Here is a 24263-nt window from a genome sequence, read left to right on the forward strand (position 1 = left end):
CAAACCAATATGTAAGTATTTGTATTCTTTCCTTTTATGATCTTCAATCACTCTAGGGGAAAATAATTGGAATTTATCCTGAGTTTCCATAACAGAAATATTTTGCTCAATAGTTTTAATAGAAAAACTACTTTTAAAATCAAGCGTTCCTTTATTATAAACATCGGTAACAGGTACCTTAGGTATATTCCAAATTTGGATTTGTTTTTCTATGTTATCTATTATTATTTCTTCTCTATTATTAACACGTAGTGTATTACTAGTAGTAGCGGACCTATTAGATAAAGTTCTGATAAAATTTACCATTTGTAGTTCAAGTCAACCGGAAACAGTCCATACACTTTTCTGGCTCTTCTTGGCCTTAGTGATCTTTGGGTTATGACGACTTTGAACTTACTTCTACAAATTTTTCTCAGAACTCTATTTAATAGTTCAGTTTTCTACTGGTGATACAGTTAGACCACTGTAATATAAACTTGGCTCTGATGCCATAAAGCGGAATTAAACATTAAAGTACAGTAAAACATTAACATGAAACAGTTACAACATAATACAAGATGTAAAAAGTAAACTCACATTTCACAAATACAAAAGTTGGTGAATACCTTTACATGCTTCGAGATGTAGTCAGGAACTTCTTCCCAAAAACAGTCACACATAACAATCTCACACTTTTATAGAGAAAAGACTAAATAAAAGAACCGGATGGCCTGATACGCCACCAGATATACAAAGAGAGGACTGTAGAGATTTACAAAGAGAGAGTACTGTAGAGAGTTGCAGAGAGAGAGAGCACTGTAGAGAGTTGCAGAGAGAGAGCACTGTAGAGAGTTGTAGAGAGAGAGCACTGTAGAGAGTTGTAGAGAGAGAGTACTGTAGAGAGTTGAGAGAGAGAGCAGTGTAGAGAGTTGCAGAGAGAGGGTATTGTAGAGAGTTGCAGAGAGAGAGCAGAGAAGACTGTACAGAGAGGTCTGCAGAGAGCAGAGAGAGCTTCAGAGAGAGAAGAGAGAAAACTAGAGAGAGGGCTGGATAGAGCAGAGAGCACACTTAGGAAAACTCAGGATAACTCTGGATGCCCGAAGTCCTTCCTCTTTTATAGCCTCTGAAGTTAAGCGGATTTGAAGATGTTTGAAGTCCGCACCGACACGACAGTGTGACTCTTTCGGTTGGTGGCTATAGTGGACTGTCGGCTAGTGGCTACAGTGGACCGTCAGATGGTGGCTACAGTAAGATGCTGTCGGCTGGTGGCTATAGTAAGATTTTGTCAGTGGCTATAGTGATAGTGACTTTGGTTCGGTAGTGGTGGCTTTGTCGGTAGTGGTGGCTCTTTTGTCGGTAGCGGTTACAATGGCTGGGACACGTGTCCTAGATAGTTTGGAGTCGTTTTGGTCCCCCCTAAATTTTCTTTAATTTGAAGAAAATTCGATTCCTGGGCAATCTTCACCATTTCATTAGACTATAATCTTCTTGGTCTTCACTTTGGGTAGAGGTTGACATTTTTTCTTCATTATTTTTTATTGCATGCCAGAGCTTCCTTTGAAGCTCTTCTTTGGATAGTTCGGGGTTTTGTTGCTGTAACATTGCAACATATTCTGATATATCCATCTGTTGGGGTGAAATTGAAGGTATAGATTTCATTTTGATTTTGTCTAGATTTAAGGTGTTATTTTTGTAACTATCCCACCATTTGATATGTATTTGTCTTTGTAATTCGAGGATATAATCCCATCTATCCATATCATCTACTGAGACCTGATACTCCCATTTTAAAATCCATGGGACCTGATATAAGGCCATAAAACATATGTGGTAGTCTTTTTCTATTATACTCAAAGAATTTTTCATGTGAAATTTGTAATTCTTTTGGTAGTATTTGGTTTGTGGATCCCCATATGGAGAACCAATTTTTAAACCAATTTGGAAAATTATTTGGCTCAATTATTTTGAATTGAATATACCAGCTATGAGAATTTTTTATATTCTGGTATGAAAAGACTTCTTCCCAAGCCTTTATGTATTCATAGTAATGGTAGGATTTAATTTTAAATCCTTTCGTATTCATGATCCTTAGCTTTAAAGGATCTGGTCCCCATTCTTTGTAAGTAATGATTTTTTTTATTTGGAACTTTGAATATGCTATTTCATTATCATTATTTCTGGAATGATGAACTATAAAAACTGATCATATTTCTATCAGGATACATTCATACCATTCTCTGCATTTTTCGCCCATATTAGGATGCATATGCTGCCTGAGGTATAAAGCAGCTATTTCAGTTAGATGTTTGGACTAATGCTCATTTTCTATGATCAGCAAGGGAATATATGTTGTCTTTAAGTATATGGATTTTGCAATAGGAGTTTGAGTGCTTATTGGTGTTTGGAGGGGAGATATATCAATATCTGTATTTGCCTTCGTATTAAAGCATTTGGTGTTATCGGCACATATTTTTCTTTCCATATCTAATCTTAGAGATTTTATTTTATTTTGAATATCAGGAAGAGATAATTTTTATTCTATATTTTTGTATTTTATATCTTCTTTCAAATAATACAAAAATTTTTCTTTAGAAGAGATCTTATTTTTAATATTATTGATTTCATGGACTTTGGGCTTTTCAATAAAGGTAATTTAACCTTATACCCTTCAATACTAACTTCTATCCCTATGTCATCAATCTTAATTGGATAGAGCATATTTAAAAAAGGAGTCCCTAGAATAATAGGTTGACTTAAACCTTTTACCATTATGAATGGGTAAATGAAATAAGCACCATTATTTCAAACTGCAGTATCTGATAGCTTATAGTTTATAAGCATTTTGCTGCCAACTGAAGTCTTAAGGATTTGGGTAGTCTTGTTGAAGTATTTAGTTGGTACTAATCCTTCATTAATGCAATTTTGGTCTCTTCCTAAATCTATAAGAGCGGTAGTTTGGAAGTTGTATTCCTTTTGAACTACGATTTTGATGTTTGTAAACCATTTTTGGGTTATAATTTTGTCTACAAGGTTTACATATTTACACTTTTGGACCTTTTCTATTGCATGCATTCCAGCTTTGGAGGTTTCTGGTTTAGGAAAGGTGTCTTCAACCTCAAGTGGAATATTATACTCAATGATCAGATTATCAAATTCCTCTTCTATATTTTGTTCTTCAATTGCTTCGCTGATAGGATTTTGGGTTAATTCTAAGATTTGAACCCTAGCTTTCAGAGCTATCAATTCATTTCTGACTTCATTAATTTCATATTTTAGCTCAGATATTAAAGGTTCCTTTTCGGTATATGTTTTCTTTTGTACCCTTTTCAAAATATCCTGAAAATTATAATCTTCTTTTGTTGGGACAAGAGAAGACTTGGTTTTTCTAGAAGGGGCTTTGGACATATTGATGTACTGGATTAAGGCTTCTTTTTTAGCCTCTGGGTCAGATATTTTGTCGATGAGTTCTACGATCAGGTCTTCTTCTTTGGTGAGGGTATTGTTGCTTAACCCGTTCATATCCATTATTGCCTTGTAAAATCACATTCGCAATTTTATTTCTTGTAAAATCACATTAGCAATTTTATTTTTCTTTCGCTGGACTATTTTCATTATTAGAGTTTGAATCAGAACTACTGATAATGATATCCTCATCATTTATTTCCTCAATCAGCATTTCCTCTACCGATTCAGAGGAATCAGAGGTTTCATCCTCAATTTGGAGTATCTCAAATAATTGCTTTTTAATAATATCATCTATTTCTAAAGAGTTAATTTTTCTTTGAACCCTACATTTATTTTTGTAATGGCCAACTTTGCCACAATTATAACAGATAGGGATTTTCCTTTTTCCCCTATATTTAAAAGATGGTTTATCTTATAAGAATTTTTTGGAAAATTTTTCTTTCGCTTTTGAATAATGTTTTAATTTTTTTTTTCTGAATTTTTTATGTTTTCTTTTATGGTATATATATATATATATATATATATATATATATATATATATATATATATATATATATGGGAAAATATGGGATTAGCCCATTAGCTCGTATGAACATATGAGCCCAACATCTAGATTGATTCTAGGCCGATCTGACGATCACAGAGCTATATATATATATATATATATATATATATATATATATATATATATATATATATATATATATATATATATATATATATATATATATATATATATATGGGAAAAGATGGGATTAGCCCACTAGCTCATATTAACATATGAGCCCAATGTCCCAGAATGATTCTACGTTGATCTGATGATCACGGATGTCCGGTAGTGTTTGAATTTTTTTGTTTTTTTTTACAATTCCAAATCACTTGATATTTTAGACGTGTATTCATAAAAAATAGTTGAATCTTGGAAAAATATCAAAAAAATATTTTACATGAAATAAATTAATCAAAATACCCTTGAAAAGATTCAAGGGGTATTTTAATCATTTTATTTTTCCCAAATAATTTTTTTATATTTTTATTAGGTGCGCCTTGATGAGAAAAACACACATCTAAAATTTCAAGTGATTTGAATTTGCAGAAAAAAACATAAAATTCAAGTACTACCAGACATACTTATGTTTTATAATTATAATTAATTATATGATTTAATCAATTAATTAAACATAGAATTAATTAAACATATAATTAACATATATATAATTAAACTATTGTTTAATTAATTAATTATATGCTTAATTAATTAATTAAACATATAACATATTATATATGTTATATATTAATTAAGCATATTATATGTTAAGACTGCTTAACATATTATATATTATATGTTATATATATATATATATATAACATATAATATATATATACATAATTAAGCAGTCTTAACATATAACATATAATACATGCTTAATTAAGCATATATTATATCTTAAGCAGTCTTATATATATATATATATATATATATATATATATAATATCATATTATATGCATTAATTAAGCAGTCTTAACATATAACGTATTACATGTTAACATATTAAGACTGTCTTAACTAAGCAGTCTTATATGTTAAGACTGCTTATATATATGGGGGTGACTATATATGTATATATATTCATCCCCCGAAATATTTTGGGGTATTTTGATCATTTTATTTAATGTAAATTTCTTTCTGATAGTTTTCATTAATTCTCCTATTTTTGAAGAACACACGCCTGAAATTTCAAGTGATTTGGATTTATAGAAAAAAACTTAAAATTCAAACACTATCAGGCACTGTGCGCGTCAAATCGCGAAATAAATGACCCTGATTCAATCTGGGCCATTTGTGTATGGGCGTATGGGCACACGACATCTTTTCCTATATATATATATATGTATATATATCTGAGAGAGAAATAAAATTCTCAAAACTCCCATCTCTCCCACTCTCTCTCCTCTCTCCTCCCTCCTCCGTTCCTGTCTATATTCTTCAATTCTCATCTCTTCACCTTCTTAAAGTGTCTCGCTCTTGCTCTTTCTTGCTCTCTCTCTCTCTCTCTCTCCCCCTATATGCAGATGATTCCCACGGCTGACGATGGCTTTGTTTCTCTTTATATAACCGAATATGCTTATATGATAATGTTATTTTAAATATCACTCTTTAGATAACTGAATATGCATATTTAAAAATGTTATTTTTAGTATCAAAATATATTTCAATGATTAATACTTAATAACACATATAACACACATGCATATTGTTAGTAATGAGTAATACAATCAATAGCAGTTAACGAAGAAAGTAAAAGAAAAAGCCACAGAGAGAGAGAGAAACTATCTCAAATTTAATGAAAAACTGACATATAATGAGTAATACAATCAAAAGCATTTAACAAACAAACGAAAAAGAAACGGCACGGTTTCCCCGTGAATCGCACGCGTTGAGTTGAGCACGTACAGTGCGTGCATGTGCACTAAACTTCATACGGAGGGAAATTTGGTGGCACTTCTTGTGCACGTGTTTGGTTGAATGAGGGGCAAATAGGAGGGTGCACAATTGTGCACAAGCCGCTACAATTGTGGGCAAAATAAGGGCATGGTTTTCGTGCGAATCACATACATCGTGTTGATCGCGTGCGGTGCGCATGTGCATTGAACTTTCTATGGAGGGAACTTTAGTGACACCTCTTTCGCACGTGTTTGGGGGAATGTGGGGAAAATTGTAGGGTGCACATTTGTCAACAAGCAGCCAAAATTGCGCGCCAAAAAATGACACGGTTTTCGTGTGGCTCGCATGCGTTGAGTTGAGCGCGCGCCGTGAGCATGTGAACTAAATCTCGTATCGAGGGAAATTTGGTGGCACTTCTTGTGCACGGGTTTGCGGGAATGTGGGGAAAATAGCAAGGTGCACAATTGTGCACATGCCGCCACAATTGCACACAAAATGGTATGCTTTTCGCGCGAATCGCACGCTTTGAGTTGAGCAAGCACGGTGCGCATGTGCACTAAATTTCGTACGGAGGGCAATTTGGTAGCACTTCTTGTGCACGTGTTGGGGGGAACATGGGGCAAAGAGTAGGGTGCTCAATTATGAACAAGCTGCCACTATTGCGTACAAAAAAACAACACGGTTTTCTTACGAATCACACACATTGAGTTGAGCATGCATTGTGCGCATGTGCACTAATATTCGTAAGGAAAGAAATTTGGTGGCACTTCTAGCACACATGTTTGAGGGAATATGGGGCAAATAGTAAGATGCACAATTGTGCACAAGCCACCAAAATTGCACGCAAAAAAATGGCACGGTTTTCTTGCAAATCGCACGAATTGAGTTGAGCGAGCGCAGTGCACGTGTGCATTTAACTTCTTTTGTAGGGCAATTGGTGGCACTTCTTGGGCACGTATTTGGGGGAACGTAGGGCAAATAATATTATGCACAATTGTGCACAAGCCGCCACAATTGCGAGCAAAAAAACGACATGGCTTTCGTATGAATCGCACGCGTTTCGTTGAGCACGTGTGGTGCGCATGTGTACTAAACTTCGTACGGAGGGAAATTTGGTGGCATTTCTTTCTCATGTGTTTGGGGGAACATGGGGAAAATAGTAGGGTGCACAATTGTGCACAAGTTGCCGCAATTGCTCTCCAAAAAACGGCATGGTTTTCGTGCGAATCGCAATTTGAGTTGAGCATGCGGTGTTCATCTGCACTAAATTTCATACGGAGGGAAATTTGCTGGCACTTATTGCTCACGTGTTTGGGGGAACGTGGGGCAAACGTTCTGGCGAACAATTGTGTACAAGTCGTCAGAATTGCATGCAAAAAAATGAAACGGTATTCATGAGAATCGCAGGCATCGAGTTTCTGCGTGCGGTGCGCATGTGCACTAAACTTTTTACAGAGGGAAATTTGGTGGCGCTTATTGCGCATGTGTTTGAGGGAACGTAGGGCAAATAATAGGGTGCACAATTATGCACAGGTCGCCAAAATTGTGCGCAAAAAAATTGCATTGTTTTCACGTAAATCGCACGAGTCGAGTTGGGCGCGCGCAGTGCGCATGTGCACGAAGCTTCATTTAGAAGGCAATTGGTGGCACTTCTTGCGCACTGGGGGAACGTAGGGCCAATAATAGTATGCACAATCGTGTACAAGCCGCCACAATTGCGCACAAAACAACGACACGTCTTTCATGCGAATCACACACATTTAATTGAGCACGCGCAGTGTGCATGTGCACTAAACTTCGTATGGAGGGCAATTTGGTGGCACTTCTTTCGCACGTGTTTGGGGGAACATGGGGAAAATAGTCAGGTGCACAATTCGCCACAATTTCTCGCAAGAAAATGTCATGGTTTTCGCAAGATTCGTACACGGTGTTCATGTGAACTAAACTTCATATGGAGGGCAATTTGCTGGCACTACTTGCGCACGTGTTTGGGGGAACGTGGGGCAAACATTTTGGAGAACAATTGTGCAAAAGCCGTCAGAATTGCACTCAAAAAAACGACACGGTTTTCATGAGAATTGCACATGTCGAGTTTCCGCACATGGTACGCATGTGCACTAAACTTTGTACGGAGGGCAATTTGGTGGTACTTCTTGCGCACGTGTTTGAGGGAACGTAGGGAAAATATTAGGGTGCACAATTTTGCACAAGCCGCCATAATTGCACATAAAAAAACGACACCACTTTCACGCGAATCTCAAGCGTTGAGTTGAGGGCGAGCGGTGCGCATGTGCACTAAACTTCATACGGAGGGCAATTTGGTGGCACTTTCTTGAGAATGTGTTTGGGGGAACATGGGGGAAAATAGTAGGGAGCACTATTGTGCACAAGGTGCCACAATTGCATGAGAAAAAACAGCATGGCTTTTATGTGAATAGCACGCGTTCAGTTGTACGCATGCGGTGCACATGTGTAACAAACTTTGTACGAAAGGAAATTTGGTGGCACTTCTTTCGCACATGTTTGGGGGAATGTGGGCATATATTATGGTGCACAATTCTAAACCAGCAGCCACAATTGCACGCAAAAAAACGACACGGTTTTCACACGAATCTCACGCTTTGAGTTGAGCGCGCTCGGTGCGCATGTGCACTAAACTTTGGACGTAAGGCAATTTACTGACACTTCTTGCGCACGTGAGCCAAATAGTTTTGTGCGCAATAGTGCACAAGCACCCACTATTGCGCACAGAAAAACGTCACGGTTTTCGCGTGAATCGCGCACGTTGAGCTGAGCATGCGCGGTGCGCATGTGCACTAAACTTCCTACAGAGGAAAATTTGGTGGCACTTCTTTCGCACGTGTTTAGGGGAACGTGGGGCAAGTAGCATGGTGCACAATTGTGCATAAGCTGCCACAATTGAGCGCAAAAAAACAGCATAGTTTACGCTTGATTCGCACGCGTTGAGTTGAGCACACACAATCGCATGTGCACTAAACTTCATATGGAGGGAAATTTGGTGGCACTTCTTGCGCACATTTTTGGTTGAATGAGGGGCAAATAGGAGGGTGCACAATTGTGCACAAGCCGCCACAATTGCACGTAAAAAAATGGCATGGTTTTAGTGTGAATCGGATGCGTCGTGTTGGCCGCGTCCATTGCGCATACACTGAACTTCGTACGGAGGGAAATTTGGTGGCACTTCTTGCGCACGGGTTTGAGGGAATGTGGGGAAAATAGTAGGGGCACAATTGTGCACGAGCCACCACAATTGCACTAAAAAAAAGGCATGGTTTTTACGCGAATCGCACGTGTTGAGTTGAGCATGCATGGTGCGCATGGGCACTAAACGTCGTACGGAGGGCAATTGGGTGGCACTTCTTACGCACGTGTTGGGGGGAACATGGGGCAAAGAGTAGGGTGCACAATTGTGCACAAGCCGCTGCTATTGCGTGAAAAATAACAGCATGGTTTTCCCGCGAATTCCACGCGTTGAGTTGAGCGTGCACAGTGCGCATGTGCACTAAACTTCGTAAGGAGGGCAGTTTGGTGGCACTTCTTGCACACGTGTTTGTGGGAATATGGGGCAAATAGTAGAGTTCACAATTGTGCAAAAGCCGTCAAAATTGTACGAAAATAAATGTCACGATTTTCGCACAAATCGCACGAGTTGAGTTGAGCGCATGCGGTGCGCATGTGCACTAAATTTCATTTACAGGGAAATTGGTGGCACTTCTTGAGCACGTGTTTGGGAGAACGTAGGGCAAGTAATAGTGTGCAAAATTATGCACAAGCCTCCACAATTGCGTGCAAAAAAATGACACGGCTTTCCCACTCATCGCATGCGTTTAGTTGAGTGTGCAAAATTTTGCACTAAACTTTGTACAGAGGGCAATTTGGTGGCACTTCATTCCCATGTGTTTGGGGGAACATGAAGAAAGTAGTAGGGAGCGCAAATGTGTACAACTCGCCGTAATTGCTCATAAAAAAACATCATGGTTTTCACCCGAATCGCACGAGTTGAGTTGAGCGCGCGGTATTCATGTGCACTAAACTTCATACGGAGGGCAATTTGCTGGCACTTCTTGCGCATGTGTTTGGGGGAACTTGGGGCAAACGTTTTGGCGAACAATTGTTCACAAACCGTCAAAATTGTACGCAAAAACCGGCATGATTTTCATGCGAATTGCAGGCGTGGAGTTTCCGCGTGCAGTGCACATGTGCACTAAACTTTGTATGGAGGGAAATTTGGTGGCACTTCTTGCGTACTTGTTTGAAGGAACGTAACTAGAGCTACATTTTCAGTATCTCAAATTGCGATGGAACCACCACCATTAGATCTGAAACGGTTGAAAACCCCTAAGGGTCAAGTTTCAGCTCAAACGAACATTCCATAAAGAAGTTATAAGCGAAAGAGTGAAACATGAGAAGTCGCACGTTATTCCCGTGCGGCCACCCTGCCACACTACACCATTAAAGGGACAGTCACGACTAGTGACTTTCGACGCTCATATCTCACTTGTCCTAAGTCGGATCATGCTCAAATTTGGTGAGCATGTTCGTCAAGTCAAGACGAGTGATTCGATATGTGGCACGCCATGTGACGATACCCGAGCGCGAAGATAAGCTAGAGAGAACTTGCTGATTTGTGAAGAAAAGTGCAGGAAATTCAGCAGCATCGTGCCTCGCTCGAGGGGCCAAATCATGCCGCTCACGAGCTTAATCAACGTGAGACCAATTCCATTGCGAGCATAAGGTCTCAGGCCATCTCTGACTCAAAACCCGTACATGATTAACGGTCGGATTTTGCACACGAAGCCGACGAACATACTGCAAATTTCGTCGTGGGAATCCTTAATTCCGACCAAAATTCCAAACTCAAAAATCTTCATTCGGCCATGGAATCGAGCTACGTTTAGTGCCTCATGATCGTAGTGGCATGCTCAGTGTGATTCAACAAAGAAAGCATAAAAAAACATCATAGAACGAACACACTATCGATCCAAAGTTTTAAGATCTACTCAAATTTCAAGTCACATGATCGTGCACCAAAAACACGATCCATGGCTCGAAGTTGGTATCAAATCGATCGCCATGCTGAGCCCTACAAGAAAATAATCATCTTACGATCAACCAGGTATCAGAATGACCCCGGATCAGCCATGCAAGATCGCGCAAGTCCTAGGACAACACAGGGACTGTTCTGAATTCCACGACCTGTTAAGAAGGGGCAAATGTATCATTTTGCAACCTATTTTCTAAATTTCTTTTAATTCAATTTAATCTTAATTTTTAGCAATTAGGGTTACTTTTGATAATCCACCCATGTTTGAGGCATACTTCTATATATACGTACCATCATTATACGTAAAAAAAGAAGAGGCAAAGGCATACACACATAAGAGAGAGTTTTCATTTAATACAAGTTTCTCTTTCTTACCATTGTGATGTCACGTTTCAGAGAGAGAGTGAGGTGAGAGAAACATTTTGACTAGTACCCTAGGGTTGAGGTAAATCTTCTCTCTCTTCTTTTTCTTTTCTTCTCTCTCTTCTCCACTCTCTTCTTCCTCTTCTTCATCTGAGTTCCTTACAGAGGTCATGCACAGCAGTGGCAGTGCCATGCATGCCTCTCCCTTATTCCCACATGTTGTATATGGCGATGCACGAGTCCCCCTCCCCTTCTATTTGTCTGCCTATTTCTTCCAGTGAAATATGTAGACGAGGCTACCTATCGCCGCCCATAGACGTAGCTGTGACATCTCAGTGAAGAACCCAGATGGCCAAGCTTGTCGCCGCCTGCAGGGGTCTTCATCTACTGCGCATCTAGCGAAGACGACGATACGTATCACCGCCCGCTAGAGGCTTTGGCAACACCTAATGCTGTCCAAAAACCTCCTCCACGTGCTCGGTGCTTGTCAATGTTCCCCCTGCGTCCCGCGCCTATCGTCGTGCAACCTAGGAGAAGCTATCGCCGTGTGCCTCATCAAGAGAGAGCGCCGTCCACAAGGGATATGCCGTCTCCATGCATTGTCGACCACGATGCCTATTGATGCCCAGACTTCTCCTTCTTTTTGTCGTCTCTTTCTCTCCTCTTCACCTCTTTCTCCTCTCACTTGATTAAGGGTACACCTAGCCCATCATCGACGTGTCGATCTCGGTTTCAGGTAGTATTGTCGTTGTGCTGGTCTTGAGAACCATGCCCACCTAGCTACCACTCTGAACCTTGCACTTCATCGCCTTCTCATGTGAACGTGCATTACCCTAAGACCAGGGTGGGTGCTTTGACCCACTTGTCTTACAAATTAACCATAGAGGTGTTGTGCAGAAAAAACAAGAGGATTATAGGTCAAGGGAGGCGATTTTGAACTAGCTCAAGCAGTTGGGGGGCTTTCTTCATGATTTAAGAGGGTGCCCACGTGAGCCAGCCCGAGTAATTCCCGGACCCACCTAAAACTCCTTTCTCATTGGTTGGTATACTTGCCCTTGCCCTCGTGCAAGGTTATGAGAGAGCGATCTCAAATCTCAGGTTCTCTAGAAACCTGACACACGTGCCGTCAGATCACCTAGATTCGGAGGGCGAGATCGAGGCACCTAACAAGCTTGACGACTCTACTAGGGACTTACTACCCCTTTGACCAATGTCTTTTCTTACTTTTTGCACCTATTTCTATGGCACTTGGGTTATTCAACGCTTTCATCAGGGTCGGGGACTTCTTTATCCCCGCACTTGTGGCTGTTCCAGAGAAGCGAGTCGCTCAAGCCTCCTTCCCTACTCTCCTTCTGAGTCAGGACTCATGATTCGACTCCCAGGTTCTCACCTGGATAGCTTAAAGGTCCCTGCCTCCTCGCTTTCTCGCCCTGGTGGACTCTCCACCAAGGCCCCTTGCATGGAATGCACTCCTGCTTCCGCATGCCCTACTATTGGAAAATCTTCTACCAGTCGTACTGCTGCGGTACGCTGGAAGGCTGCCCCGTCCATCCCTGTGAAAGGCAAGCAACTTGTCGTCGCTCCTGAGGTTCGCCGTAAGGGAACCCCCTGTGCTCCTTCACTACTCCGAGCCTTCGCACTTGGAGGGTCGGTACACAAAGGTGGAGGTCTTGAGGTCTTCACCCCTCGCACACACTCAAAGGCTCGTGGTCTTTCCACTCGAACCACACCTCGAGGCAATCCTCATGGTGCCTTAAGCTCGCATCTAGGGCCAGGCCTTCTTGGGCCTAACCCTACATGCATCATGCGTTTGCTTTCCACAGCTCGTGGCAACGCTAGCTCTATGCCACCTCGAGCACAGGAGGGTCAAACGTTCCATCTTCCCTCCCGACACACACAGCTTCACCTCATGAGAGACAAGATCTCGCCTTGTCCCTCACAAACACAGGCTCATGGGTCTCGGCCTTCTCATGTCAAACCCATTGTCCGAGCCAGGGGTGACACCCAAGTCATCCGGACGGCTAACCCTAAAGGTGCACACGCACCATCTTTGCATGTCCCTCTCGGATTCAGACTCAGGCGGAGTCACGAACTAGCTTCTTCCTTTGCCACTTTCCTGACGTCAGGCAAGCACCTCGAGCCTTGATATTCAAAGGTCTTCCTTAAGAGTACCATCTTGAGCCAGCCCCAGGTCAACCGAACACTCGGACCTCACAAAGGAATTTGAAGTAACGGCTTGATATCAGACAGAGGCCTCCAGCCTCCAAGACAAGAACCTAAGTTGCCCTCCATCCTTGGGCCCCACTCCCTGCTCCAGCTCATAAACATGTCCCTCGCCTGTTCGAAGAAAATGGGGCAGTCCAGGTCTCAGGCTCGGTTCTGGAATGAGGTCCACAGCTGCCTAAGGATCAAGCAGAAAAGTGGCCTGCAGATCCTGATCAGGAAAACCTCCAATGCAATCGAGGTCACCACCCCTGACAACCTTCTACCTTGTAATCCCTTCTACCCGAGCAAGTCTAAGAATACTGTTCAGTGATCACCACCCAGAAGTCACAGTCTCAAGACCGTCAAGAACCAGTCCTCACAAGATTGGCATACAAAGCCCGAGTCTAGTCGGGACAAGCTGAGCCCCTCTAGACTGACTTGTCATGCACTGCTTGCCAGCCTCGATAGTCCGCTACATCACCTGACTCTGGCCTCTCATAAGAAACGGTCAGTGTCATGGTGATCAATGACCCGAACGACGCTCAAGAGGAGCGGATGAACAAGTTCGAGGAAATGATGCAAGCCATCCTTGGGAAGATGGAGTACCTAGAGGCCTCCAGGTCCCTTCGTGGTCTGATTCCCCGACCGGTGAGGACACAGCTCCTAGGCAGACTCCCCCTCCAGTCCCGCAAGACAACTCCTCTTCTCACAGGGTCTCCCAAACTGACATAGATGCTATGGTGGCCCATAGCCTCAAGAACAAGGTCTCGAGCATGTAGTAGATGCCACTCTTCCAAAAGCCGTATCCTTCGTATATTGACTAGGTGTCATTTCCCCCGAACTACCAAAAGGGGAAACTTCTCTTGTTCAATGGTACCATGTCTACTCACCATACGACCCACTTCCAAGCGGCTTGCCGGGAGACGGCAACTGGCGGACGTCTCCTCCTTTGCTAGTTCGTTGAGACTCTCAAAGGACCAGCCTTCCAGTGGTATGCTCAGTTGCCACCAAACTCGATACAAACTTGGCAAGAAATGGAGTAGTTGTTCTACCAACGCTTCCAAGAAGTCCAAAGGAACGTAGAAACCATCGAGCTCCTCACCTTGATGCAAGACCTTGGTGAGCCAGTTGACAAGTTCATCACCCTATGGAGAGAGTTGGCGACCTTTCACGCCACCCCCATGACCAAGAAGGAAGTAGTCGAGACTTGCATACGAAACATGCTTCCCGAGATTGCCCTACATGTTGAGGCATTCTATCTACCCTCCATGTCAGAGCTCATCTCTAAGGCAGTTCATATCGAGGGATTGTTCAAGCACCACGACAACCCTCGTCAGCAATCCTCCAGCTCAAACTTTCGCTCCAACAGTCGGGGAAATCAAAAGGCAGTGATCAGTGCAGCTGTCACCGTGAATGACACCAAAGGTGTGGCTCCCCAAACTCTCAACCTCTCTAAAGCACAGACACCCCAGATCAGAGGCAAGCAGCAGTCCTACAATGAGGTCCTGCCTCCTAAAAACAGTAAGCGAAACGACTACTGGACCCAGCACCAGAATAAATTTTACCCCTTTGACACGGAGTGGACCCTTGCACTGCTCCAACTGCTGTTAGAACAGAACATGATCCAGCTGCCAGAGGTCACCACTGTAGAGTCACCGAGGTAGGAAGGATTTGATATGCAAGTTAGGATCCATTTCCGTCAAAGAGGCCCAAAACCCATCGTAGCTTGGATTAGGTCCTGAAGGTCCCAATCTACCCTATCGTACTCTTTCTCCCAATCTAGTTTTATGATGAGCCCTTTTTGGCCTAAAAGGGACCGAGAGTGGATGGCCTCATGCACTGTAAGAGCCCCATCCAAAATTTGCCTATTGGCCACAAATGCAGATTGGGTAGGAGAGATGATGGAGCTAAGTACTGCCTGAAGAAGAGTAGATAGGACCTTTGAAAGGATTTTGCAAGAGGAGTTAAGCAGCATATGGGACGAAAATCTCTCAACCTATTAGCTCCTTCTAGTTTGGGCACTAACGATATGAAGGTATAGTTTAATGCGGCATGGAGACAACCTCTTTGAAAAAATTCTTTGAAGAGAGCCAAAACGTCAGGCATTGTTTTAAAAAGCGGACCCCCAGCGCTTGGGCGGACGCCTAGGTGGATTTCTGGGTGCTCGCCAGAACCCACCTAGGCGGCTGCCCAGGGCTTGCGCCCCACCCATGGGCGGAACTGTGGCTCCTTGAGGGCATTTTTGAGTCATTTTTTTAATACTAAAGAAGAAAAATTGTGGGTTTAGGTTAATTTGAAACTTAAAACCCATTAGAGGCTATTTTAGAGAGATAAAACCCAAAAAAAAAAAAATATTCTACTAGGCCGCCTAGGTTTTGGGCGCCCTCCTAGGCAATGGGCAGCCTGAACCCCCTCGACTGCCTAGGAGCCGCCTAGCGCTTTTTGAAACACTGACGTCAGGGGAAGTTGCTTCCCAAAAATTATGGAAAATAGCAATCGGGAATCCATCAGGACCTAGTGCCTTGTCTTTGTGAAGATCAAATACTGCTCTTTGTATTTCTACCAAGGAGAAAGGCCTCTAGAGGCTATTTGCCTCTTCTGGGAACAAGCTAAGGAAGGTTAAGTTTCCTAGTGTAGGGTGCTAATAGGTAGGTTTAGAAAAGAGATTCTTAAAGTACCTAATAAACAACCTACTGATATGATTGGGTTGGGAGAAGCAATGGGACCCTTTTTAGTTGTATTTAAAGGGGAAGGCTGTCCTTTTTTAAGAACTTGGTTATTTTTTAGTAAAGTAATTATTTTTTTGATCTTGTGAAGAGGTCTTTAAGTAGACTCCCTTACATACCTTGAGATTGAGTATTTTCTCGCATCCTTTTATTAATACTTTTATTCTATTTATTTCTTTCTATCTTCCCTGCATCCATCTTTCTTTGCATCAATTGGTATCAGAGCTTTAGATCTGTGCCTTAAGATCCATACGCAAATATCTACTGATCCAATTATGGAGCGTTTGGATCGATTGGATCAAATATTTAAGAGATTGGATCAAAAATTCGAGAGACTCAAAGAAGGCCTAATAAAACGTATAGACAAAATAATGCAACAAGGTCTACAAGATCTATTTAGTAGATTCTAACAAGAGGAAGACGAACATGAAAAGGAAATCTCAATGCACAACATGTTGAAAGTTACGAAGGAGAAGATACGCTAGTTGTAGTACAAGAAATAACCCTCTGATATCGAAAGAGAAATCAAGATTAAGTTCGGTGTTCCAGATGCTTACTAAAGCCGGATACCTGAGTGTTTGATCAATTGTTTATTTGAAGAATAAAAAGTACCTAGATGAATGGTGGAATTTCATCACCATTTTTTTAGGAGGCCTCTAAACGATATGAATTCAACAATCTTGAGGTCGAACTTCGACCAACCCCAATAGAATGATGCAACCAGTTTTTTTTTTTTTTTAAAGATTTTGTAGGTTTAGGGTTATTTTTTCTTGTTATTGATTGTATCGATTTTAGGGGTAGAATTGGAAAATTCATTTTCTTTTAAAAGATGAAGGGTTGGAGGATATAAATAGGGATTAGCATGGTTGGGTTGGTTAGGATATGTTAGACTTGGTTTTAAATATGCGATAAGGGAAAGATTTAGGTGAAGATTAAGAGAGGAAGATGTTGAGAGATTTTTATGGGGCGTCGCATTGGATTGAGAGAGAGAGAGAGAGAGAGAGAGAGAGATTTGTATAAAGTTTTAAGAGAAATCCATCAGAATCAAAGAGAGGAGATAAAAAAAAATTGTGGGAAATGAGGTTTTTGTTGGTTTTTTTTCTTTATCAAATTTTTTTAATTATTTCTTTCAGTTGTTTTTAAAGGGGAAGGCTGTCCCTTTTTGAGAGCTTGGTTATTTTTTAGTAAAGAAATTGTTGTTTTGATCTTGTGAAGAGATTTTTGGAGTGGACTTCGTTACAAACCTTGTAAGAGGGTATATTCTCTCATCCCTTAATTAATATTTTTATTTTATTTATTTATTTCCATATCAAAAATGGCAAGGGGTAGGCCTAGAAGAATATGGTTGGAAGTACTGAGAAAAGATAAGGGGACTTATGGCTTCACTGGCGGCATGACCTGTAATAGAGCAGAATGGTGGGCCAGGATTCGTGTAGCTGCCCCCAACTAGTTGGGAAAAGGCTTTGATGATGATGATGATGATGATGATTTATTTCTTTCCATCGTCCCTGCATCCATCTTTCCCTGCATGATAGTGTAAACTTAAATGTTCTGTTTCATCTATGTGAAAGCAACACTCCCACTCAAACTGAAAATGTTCAAAAACATAAAAGCATGAGTAAAAGCACTCTCATGGCTCGTTTCATCCATGGAAATTTCTCAAATGGCCTCTTTCATCCTTGGAAGCATACTCGTCGCTCTAATGATTTGTCTCACCCGTCCAAGTACAGCCACACTCATGGGATCCCAAAAAAATGACTACCTAAACATACATGACTATGCATGAGCTGAAATAAAAAACTAAGTGGCAAGGCCACGCACCCCAACAATTTTGGGGACATGACCTACTCAACCTAGCGATCACTTTGGGAAAAAAAAGAACTTTGACGCACACTTTGATATTTGATAAAAAAATCACACACTAGGGTTGTGGTGATTATGAGGAAGTTTCTCCTCATCGTGAGTGCTTTTTTTTATTAATTTCCCAAAAAAAGAAGACAGTTTTTGAGTCCCTAAAACTCTGAATTTAAATGGTCTGCGTGCAATTCTATGGCTTGATTTTTTGTCACAAAGTTCCAAAGTATGTGCTGAATGTTTTGTTTTTTTTTTGTTGATGACGGTTGCTAGGTAGAGTCAGTCATGTCCCAAAAGTTAGGATCCGAGCGAAGGTATTGCAAAGGAGCAAATATACATTTCAGCCCACACGAATGGTTTCTTAAGAAGCACTTAATTTTAGGAGGGGGACAAAATTGATATTGTCCTTTCTATATGAAATTAAATATAGGGTTTCTGAAATTAAATTAAAAAATTGGGTGGGCTGTTATATAGTTCATCTCTTAGGTGCTTTTTGATGGAGTTTGCTGCAGAATCCATTGGTTCTTGGGAGGGGATCATGGATCCCCTCTCCTTGGAGTCCAGGCCCGCTTCGAAAGAAGATAATATTTTGAATCATGGTGATCAGCTTGCTCTCAGGGCAAACAGGTGCAGGTGCTTGAGCTGATTATTCTGCTTAAGGACTGGGAAAAGGATTGCTTCTTAATTGTGTTTCTATAGTTTATACTTAGTTTCGAAAGTGAAAGGGACCGAGGTAGAGGACAGTGAAGTGGTCGGGGATTAGGGAGAGGCAGAGGATCAAGGGTGATTTAGAGTATGGTTTCTTGCTTATTTATGAGAGATTCCCATGAGTGCTTGGTGAATAGCATTGGTCTTTAGGTCTCCTGGTATGCTCACGGCTTCTAGTTAAAATGATGATTACTCATTGAATTTCAAGGGCTAACGGCAATAAGAGAAATGGAACCTAAACGTTTTTGTAGAATATTGATATTGCTGGCTGGGACACCTGAAATTGGGACAATTCTCATTTAGGACTCCACCCTAAGCAATGGATTTCGAAGTAAACATGGGATTGTTTGAATGCTTCTTGTTATTTTAGGCAATCGTTTGATGTGAAGTTAGGATGCTTTTACCTGGAGGTTCTCTGTTTCCCTTAAGTTTTAAGACTGTTTGTCTGGCTTTGCTTAGTGGTTCCTCTTAGCAATGTATTATGTATGGCGCCCAATTTATGTTTAAATACACTTTAGGGCAAATTCAAGTAGAAGAACTTGGCTGGTTCAGTTCTGTTTTATGATGATAACAACCGTTATAAAGGAAAAAGAGTGTTTCTCCAAAGAAACAGGAAAAAAGTAGCAAAATGGATAAAAACAGAAAAAAGGAGAAATTAGAAAACAGAAATTTCAAAAAAATGGAGAAGAAAATGAGGTAATATCTACTTGATATATTTACTTAATTTTTTGGGCTTTTTTAAAAGAAAAGATATTTAATATTTTTTTTTCTTGAGACATTGGATATCCTAGCTATTACATTTTGACTTAGGGTATCCTCACCCCAATGTCATTCTTTTCGACGGCTTTCCTTTTTTTTTTTTTTTTTTAGACTCTATGCCCTTTCTATATCTCTAGAATCATTGTCACTAGTTCCTGAATTTGCAGGATAAATAAGAACCAAAAAATGCTCTTAGGTCACATAAAGATTTAAAACTCTTCTCTCTGTCTCTTTCCCCCTCCCCCCCTCTCTCAAACCACATAATTTTTCTTACTGCAAGTCATGAATTTACAGAAGAAATTAAAACTCACTCTCTCTCTCTCTCTCTGCAACTTCAAACCAGCAGCCAGCCTTCAAATCCATGCAGTCCTCCTAACAGCAATGAGCCCAACCTTCTGACCCGAAGGTGCATTTGCATCTCTTTTCATTGTGCTCGCATGACCTATGTGTTGATGGCTACCACAGTGTTCAACTGGGTTCACGGCCACACCTCTAGCCTTCAGTCGATGACTCCTCGTCACTCTGTGGTATGCTACTATGCTTTGTTTGCCTTTAAAATGGTATTTCTGTCCTCTCTCCTGCTACTTGCTTTATAATGGCCTTGCACCCACTTGAAACCACCTTCATTGTGCTGGAGTGATGCTTGATCCTTGTATCCCCATTACCAAGGTTATGACTGATAATGATCGTGTATATTTCCTGAAGCCCCCACCCCTCAATCTCTAACATTTTGCTCCACATTACATACCACCATGCCCTCTAATATCACTCTCAATGGAAGTATAGTTGCTGCCATTACCTTCACTTTTTTTTCATTAATAAACAAACTGATGCTTGTACATGCCCTCTGGTGCAACAAGGAGCTCCTTTTGAAGCTTGTACAGACATTGGATGCCTAAATGTGACTTTGCTAAGAGGGTCTTCAGGACCTGGATCATGAATTTCATTAGTGACCACACCTTTTTAAGTATCCATTTCTCTATCCATAACCAGGCCTCCAAACCTGGCAAGTCCTGGTGCCAGCCTTGCACACCAAACCAGCTCCAGTGCTTTGAGCACCAGTCACATAACTCATGGCTTGGATTGAGGGTTTGAGTGGGAGGATTAAGTGCAAAATTATGTGAAATTAGGGCTTCACGTTTACTCTCTGTGGAGTGGAGAGTGGTAATCTCCTCGGCATTTTCTCTCTCTAGAATGGAGAGATATAAAACCTCAAATATGCCCCTTTTATCCCCTCTCTTCTCCCTAGTGTCTACCTCTATCCAAGCATGAAAGAGAATCCTGGGCACTAACTCTTTCCCTCTACCTAAGCATGATGAACTCCCTGGGCAATTGATTCGTTAAAGGATTTTGTGCGAAGTTGATAACAGGGGTCTCCTTCTAAAGTGTCAGCTGGGTTTCCAATGATCACATCAATGAGTCTTCTCATTCCTCAAGTTCAGCTCTGAACAACGAAAAAGAAGAAGTACCTGGCTTCTGGCGAGATGAAAGGGGGGTTTGGCCTCATTTTAGAGAGAGAAAAGAGGAGAGAGAGAGAGAGCGATGAGGTGCAACTTGCCTCAGCCTTGTACCTAGTTCAATAATACTTGGCCGAGTTGTTGAATCTCGGGCGAGTACATGGAGCACTCGCCATGGGTGTACAGGTTGCTCGGAGGTCCTCGAACTCGCTCTAGACTCAGCCGAATCTGAATCTGAGTCTCAGTACACTAAGGGAGAGAGAGAGAGAGACCATAATGGTTGGGATCATGAAAGGCTCGAGAATCCCTCTAGTGGGAATGCCCTCTTTACAACGCATATGTTAGGGGTCAAGATCACCAAATGCTACAGGGAAACAGGAATAGAAGAAATTGGACCTACTAGAGAGGACAATTTGATCTGTTGCCCCTCTAAAACAGTCACATTGGGGTGGGGATGCTGCACGTCAAAATTTGAAAGCTGGGTTGTTCAATGTCTTAAAAAAATGCATGAAATATCTGTTCTAAAAAACATCTCTTTTTCATTTTATGTACAAAAAGGGTTTTTTGCTTTATGAAGGCTGTTATTTTTCTCTTAGGGCTGTTGCTTTCATGTCTCATTACTATTAAAAACCCATTGAGATGGGCTTTATGCCATTATATAATGGCTGTTGTAAAGGAATGACGATCATTATTTTTAGTACAAACCGTGTTTAACATCCCTGCCCATTACCTTTATATGATTTGCAGGAGGGTTCCTTTGTACGGCTGTTATTACTGTTATGATGAGCGTTTTTTTAATTTTGCTTAAGTGTTTGATTGATCTTTGGATTTTTATGTGTGACTTTAATGTAATCAAATTGTCAAGAAGTGAGGCTCTGAAGTTCCTCCTTGTTTCACGCATTTTTTAGCTCACGATGTGCCATGAATTAATTGACCTTTCTATGGGTCAGGATTGGTCCTTCTCGACTAATACGAATGTAAAGCCACAACAGGGTGGATTTCTTGCTAGTTGTTCCCTGTGATTGAAAAATCAGTATTCTGATGAATTTGTACGGTGAGACATTTCTTGCAGCAAAAATTCCTATTAATTCTCATGAAATAAATATTCCCTTTAATACTTGGGATGTTTTAAGATTTGGAGCTCGTGGTTAGGTTCTGGCAACATTTAACTTTACTAAGATACAAATATGATTACATGGAATGTTGTTCCGGATGGCTTCAATTAGTTTATCCTTCATCTCCTCACTGGTCCTACCTTATTACTCTAATTGGATATAGTTTGTGGTCGGGCTTGCTAAAGGCTCTACAGTTGGTTGTCTTAGAACCCATGGTATTCTATGTTGATACTACAATTTTCCCTAAGGCCATGTATTATTCAAAAAAAGACATTAGCTAGTTCGCATGTGCATTAAACTTTGTTCTGGCATGGTGAGGGTACTGAGCTAGATGGTACCTGGTAAACAAGAAAATCCATCTCCCATAGTCAATCAATCTTTGAATTTTACAGTTAACCTGGCATTCATTAACCCCTGGTTGTAGAGTGTTTATCCACCATATTTCTAGGGACTTTTTGGATTGTATATAAAGTGTGACTCTTTGCACACCCATTCTTTTAGGTGTCTGGTTGGAGCAATGACTGATATGCCCCACCGAGACTGTCCCTTACTTTACTGTTGCAGCCGTCTCATCTAATTCCTTGACTGAATTCAACTTATTTCTAAATTAAGGGCCAATCTTTCCAACAGGATCAAGTTGTTTGTATGTGATCACTGGGATTGTATTCCTTGATTTGGACCATTGCCATCTGAAATTAGAGCAAACTTCCACTGGTACCTAGAATACTCTATTTTGTTTCATTATCTTCCAACAGGACCATATCTCGTATAGTTTTTTCACATCATTTGTAGTATAATATTGATTTTATGATTATTGATAGCTCTGCACTTTGATAAACTGCCGGTTATCATTTTCAGGATTGGAGAGGAGCAGGCTGCTGAAGATGGACCACCTGACTTGCTATTTGTTCATGGAGGTCACACAGACAAGATATCTGACTTTTCATGGAATCCCCATCATGATTGGGTCATTGCAAGCGTAGCGGCAGATAACATTAGTCAGATATGGCAGATGGCTGACCATTTTACTAATGATGGTGAGGATGTGCATGCTGATTTATATCCCTAGCCTGCCTCTTTGGGAAGTCTAGAAATTCTATAGCCAGGTCCTGTTCCTTGGGTTCACATTTCTCCACGAGGCCTGTTTGGATGAGAGACCCTGCTCGTTGAATTTCAGCTGCCTTGTGGGCATTTTTCTGTTGATTATTGGTGTTGTAGCTCTATTCAAGACTTCTTTTTCTTTTTTTTTGTCATTTTGTGGCTTAGCTTTCATTTTGTTAATTACGGTCCATATAGAAAAGGAGAATGAGCTGAAACACGTGCAACTGGTGGGTAGGACCTGTCACATGTTTCATCAGCCTCGGCTTAGTAGTATACATCCTGGTTTGGATGGGGAACGTCAAAGGTTTGAAATATGGAAATTTCTAGAAAAACCAAGGAAGCTGACTTACATTTCATCATGCTTGGAAAGTTTTCAGTTCAAAACATATATCTGCTTGCTTGTGCCCATAGTTGCGCATATGCAGAATATTTGTGAGTTCCTCATTTGGACTAGAGGTGGTAAACCCAGTCAATCCATAGTTTGCTCTCATGTACTTGCATATGGAAGTGTTCGCATGAAGCATTAAACTTAGTCACACCTTCGGTCTCTGTTTTGGTTTTGGCTCTTGAAATATCCCCCTTGACTGTCTATGCCAAATGCATCCTGATGGACATTTGAAGTTTTCTTTCTTTCTTTGTTGGTAAGAGGGATTCATTACCTTCAATCTAGTGGAGATCGTAGAACTCCAAAAAAATATTCAGCAATATTTTTAGAGCGCAATGCAAACGTGATTTTCAGTGTGCAATTCAAACAGGATTTGTTATTTAATTTTCCAGACTTGTGCATAAATACAAGTTTTAAGGTGACATTGTGAACAAATTGCGAAAGAATATGAAAGCTAGCATGCATTATTTTGCCAGTGATGCGTAACAATTAGGCAGCTCATCAAGAATACATTTTAAATATGAATAGGAAGTTTAAGATAGTGACGGATTCCCAGTCAAGTCCCTTACGTGTTTTTTTGGGTAAAATGTTGGATCCCCCACCGTGACCATCAGTTATTGAAATAGGAAGTGTA

At 40.9% G+C, this 24263-nt stretch overlaps 1 protein-coding gene and 1 pseudogene across 12 annotated transcripts; one reads left to right on the forward strand and one right to left on the reverse strand.

The window, feature by feature from the left end:
- Nucleotides 1–18557: 18557 nt before the first annotated feature.
- On the forward strand, nucleotides 18558–23990 carry LOC148780484 (histone-binding protein MSI1-like). 11 transcript variants are annotated; one of them, XR_016041721.1, is made up of 3 exons: nucleotides 18598–18737; nucleotides 19918–20098; nucleotides 23002–23780. XR_016041721.1 is itself a non-coding variant. In XM_088848475.1 (2 exons), the coding sequence occupies exons 1-2, from the start codon at nucleotides 18601–18603 to the stop codon at nucleotides 23210–23212; spliced, it is 342 nt and encodes a 113-aa protein (XP_088704601.1). In that variant the 5' UTR covers nucleotides 18558–18600; the 3' UTR covers nucleotides 23213–23780. The 11 variants fall into 11 exon arrangements, 2 of the variants coding, with proteins under 2 accessions (XP_088704601.1, XP_088704600.1); XR_016041716.1 differs by having other exon boundaries at nucleotides 18600–19508; nucleotides 19915–20098; XR_016041714.1 differs by having other exon boundaries at nucleotides 18600–19508.
- On the reverse strand, nucleotides 19647–20646 carry LOC110006755 (large ribosomal subunit protein uL2 pseudogene; annotated as a pseudogene). The gene has a single exon (XR_016040097.1). The product of XR_016040097.1 is annotated as a large ribosomal subunit protein uL2 pseudogene (transcript).
- Nucleotides 23991–24263: the final 273 nt, after the last annotated feature.

This window comes from Amborella trichopoda, chromosome 9 (genome assembly GCF_054954075.1).
Source record: "Amborella trichopoda isolate Santa Cruz 75 chromosome 9, AtrichopodaSantaCruz75HAP2 v2.0, whole genome shotgun sequence".
NCBI classification, from domain to species: Eukaryota; Viridiplantae; Streptophyta; class Magnoliopsida; order Amborellales; family Amborellaceae; genus Amborella; species Amborella trichopoda.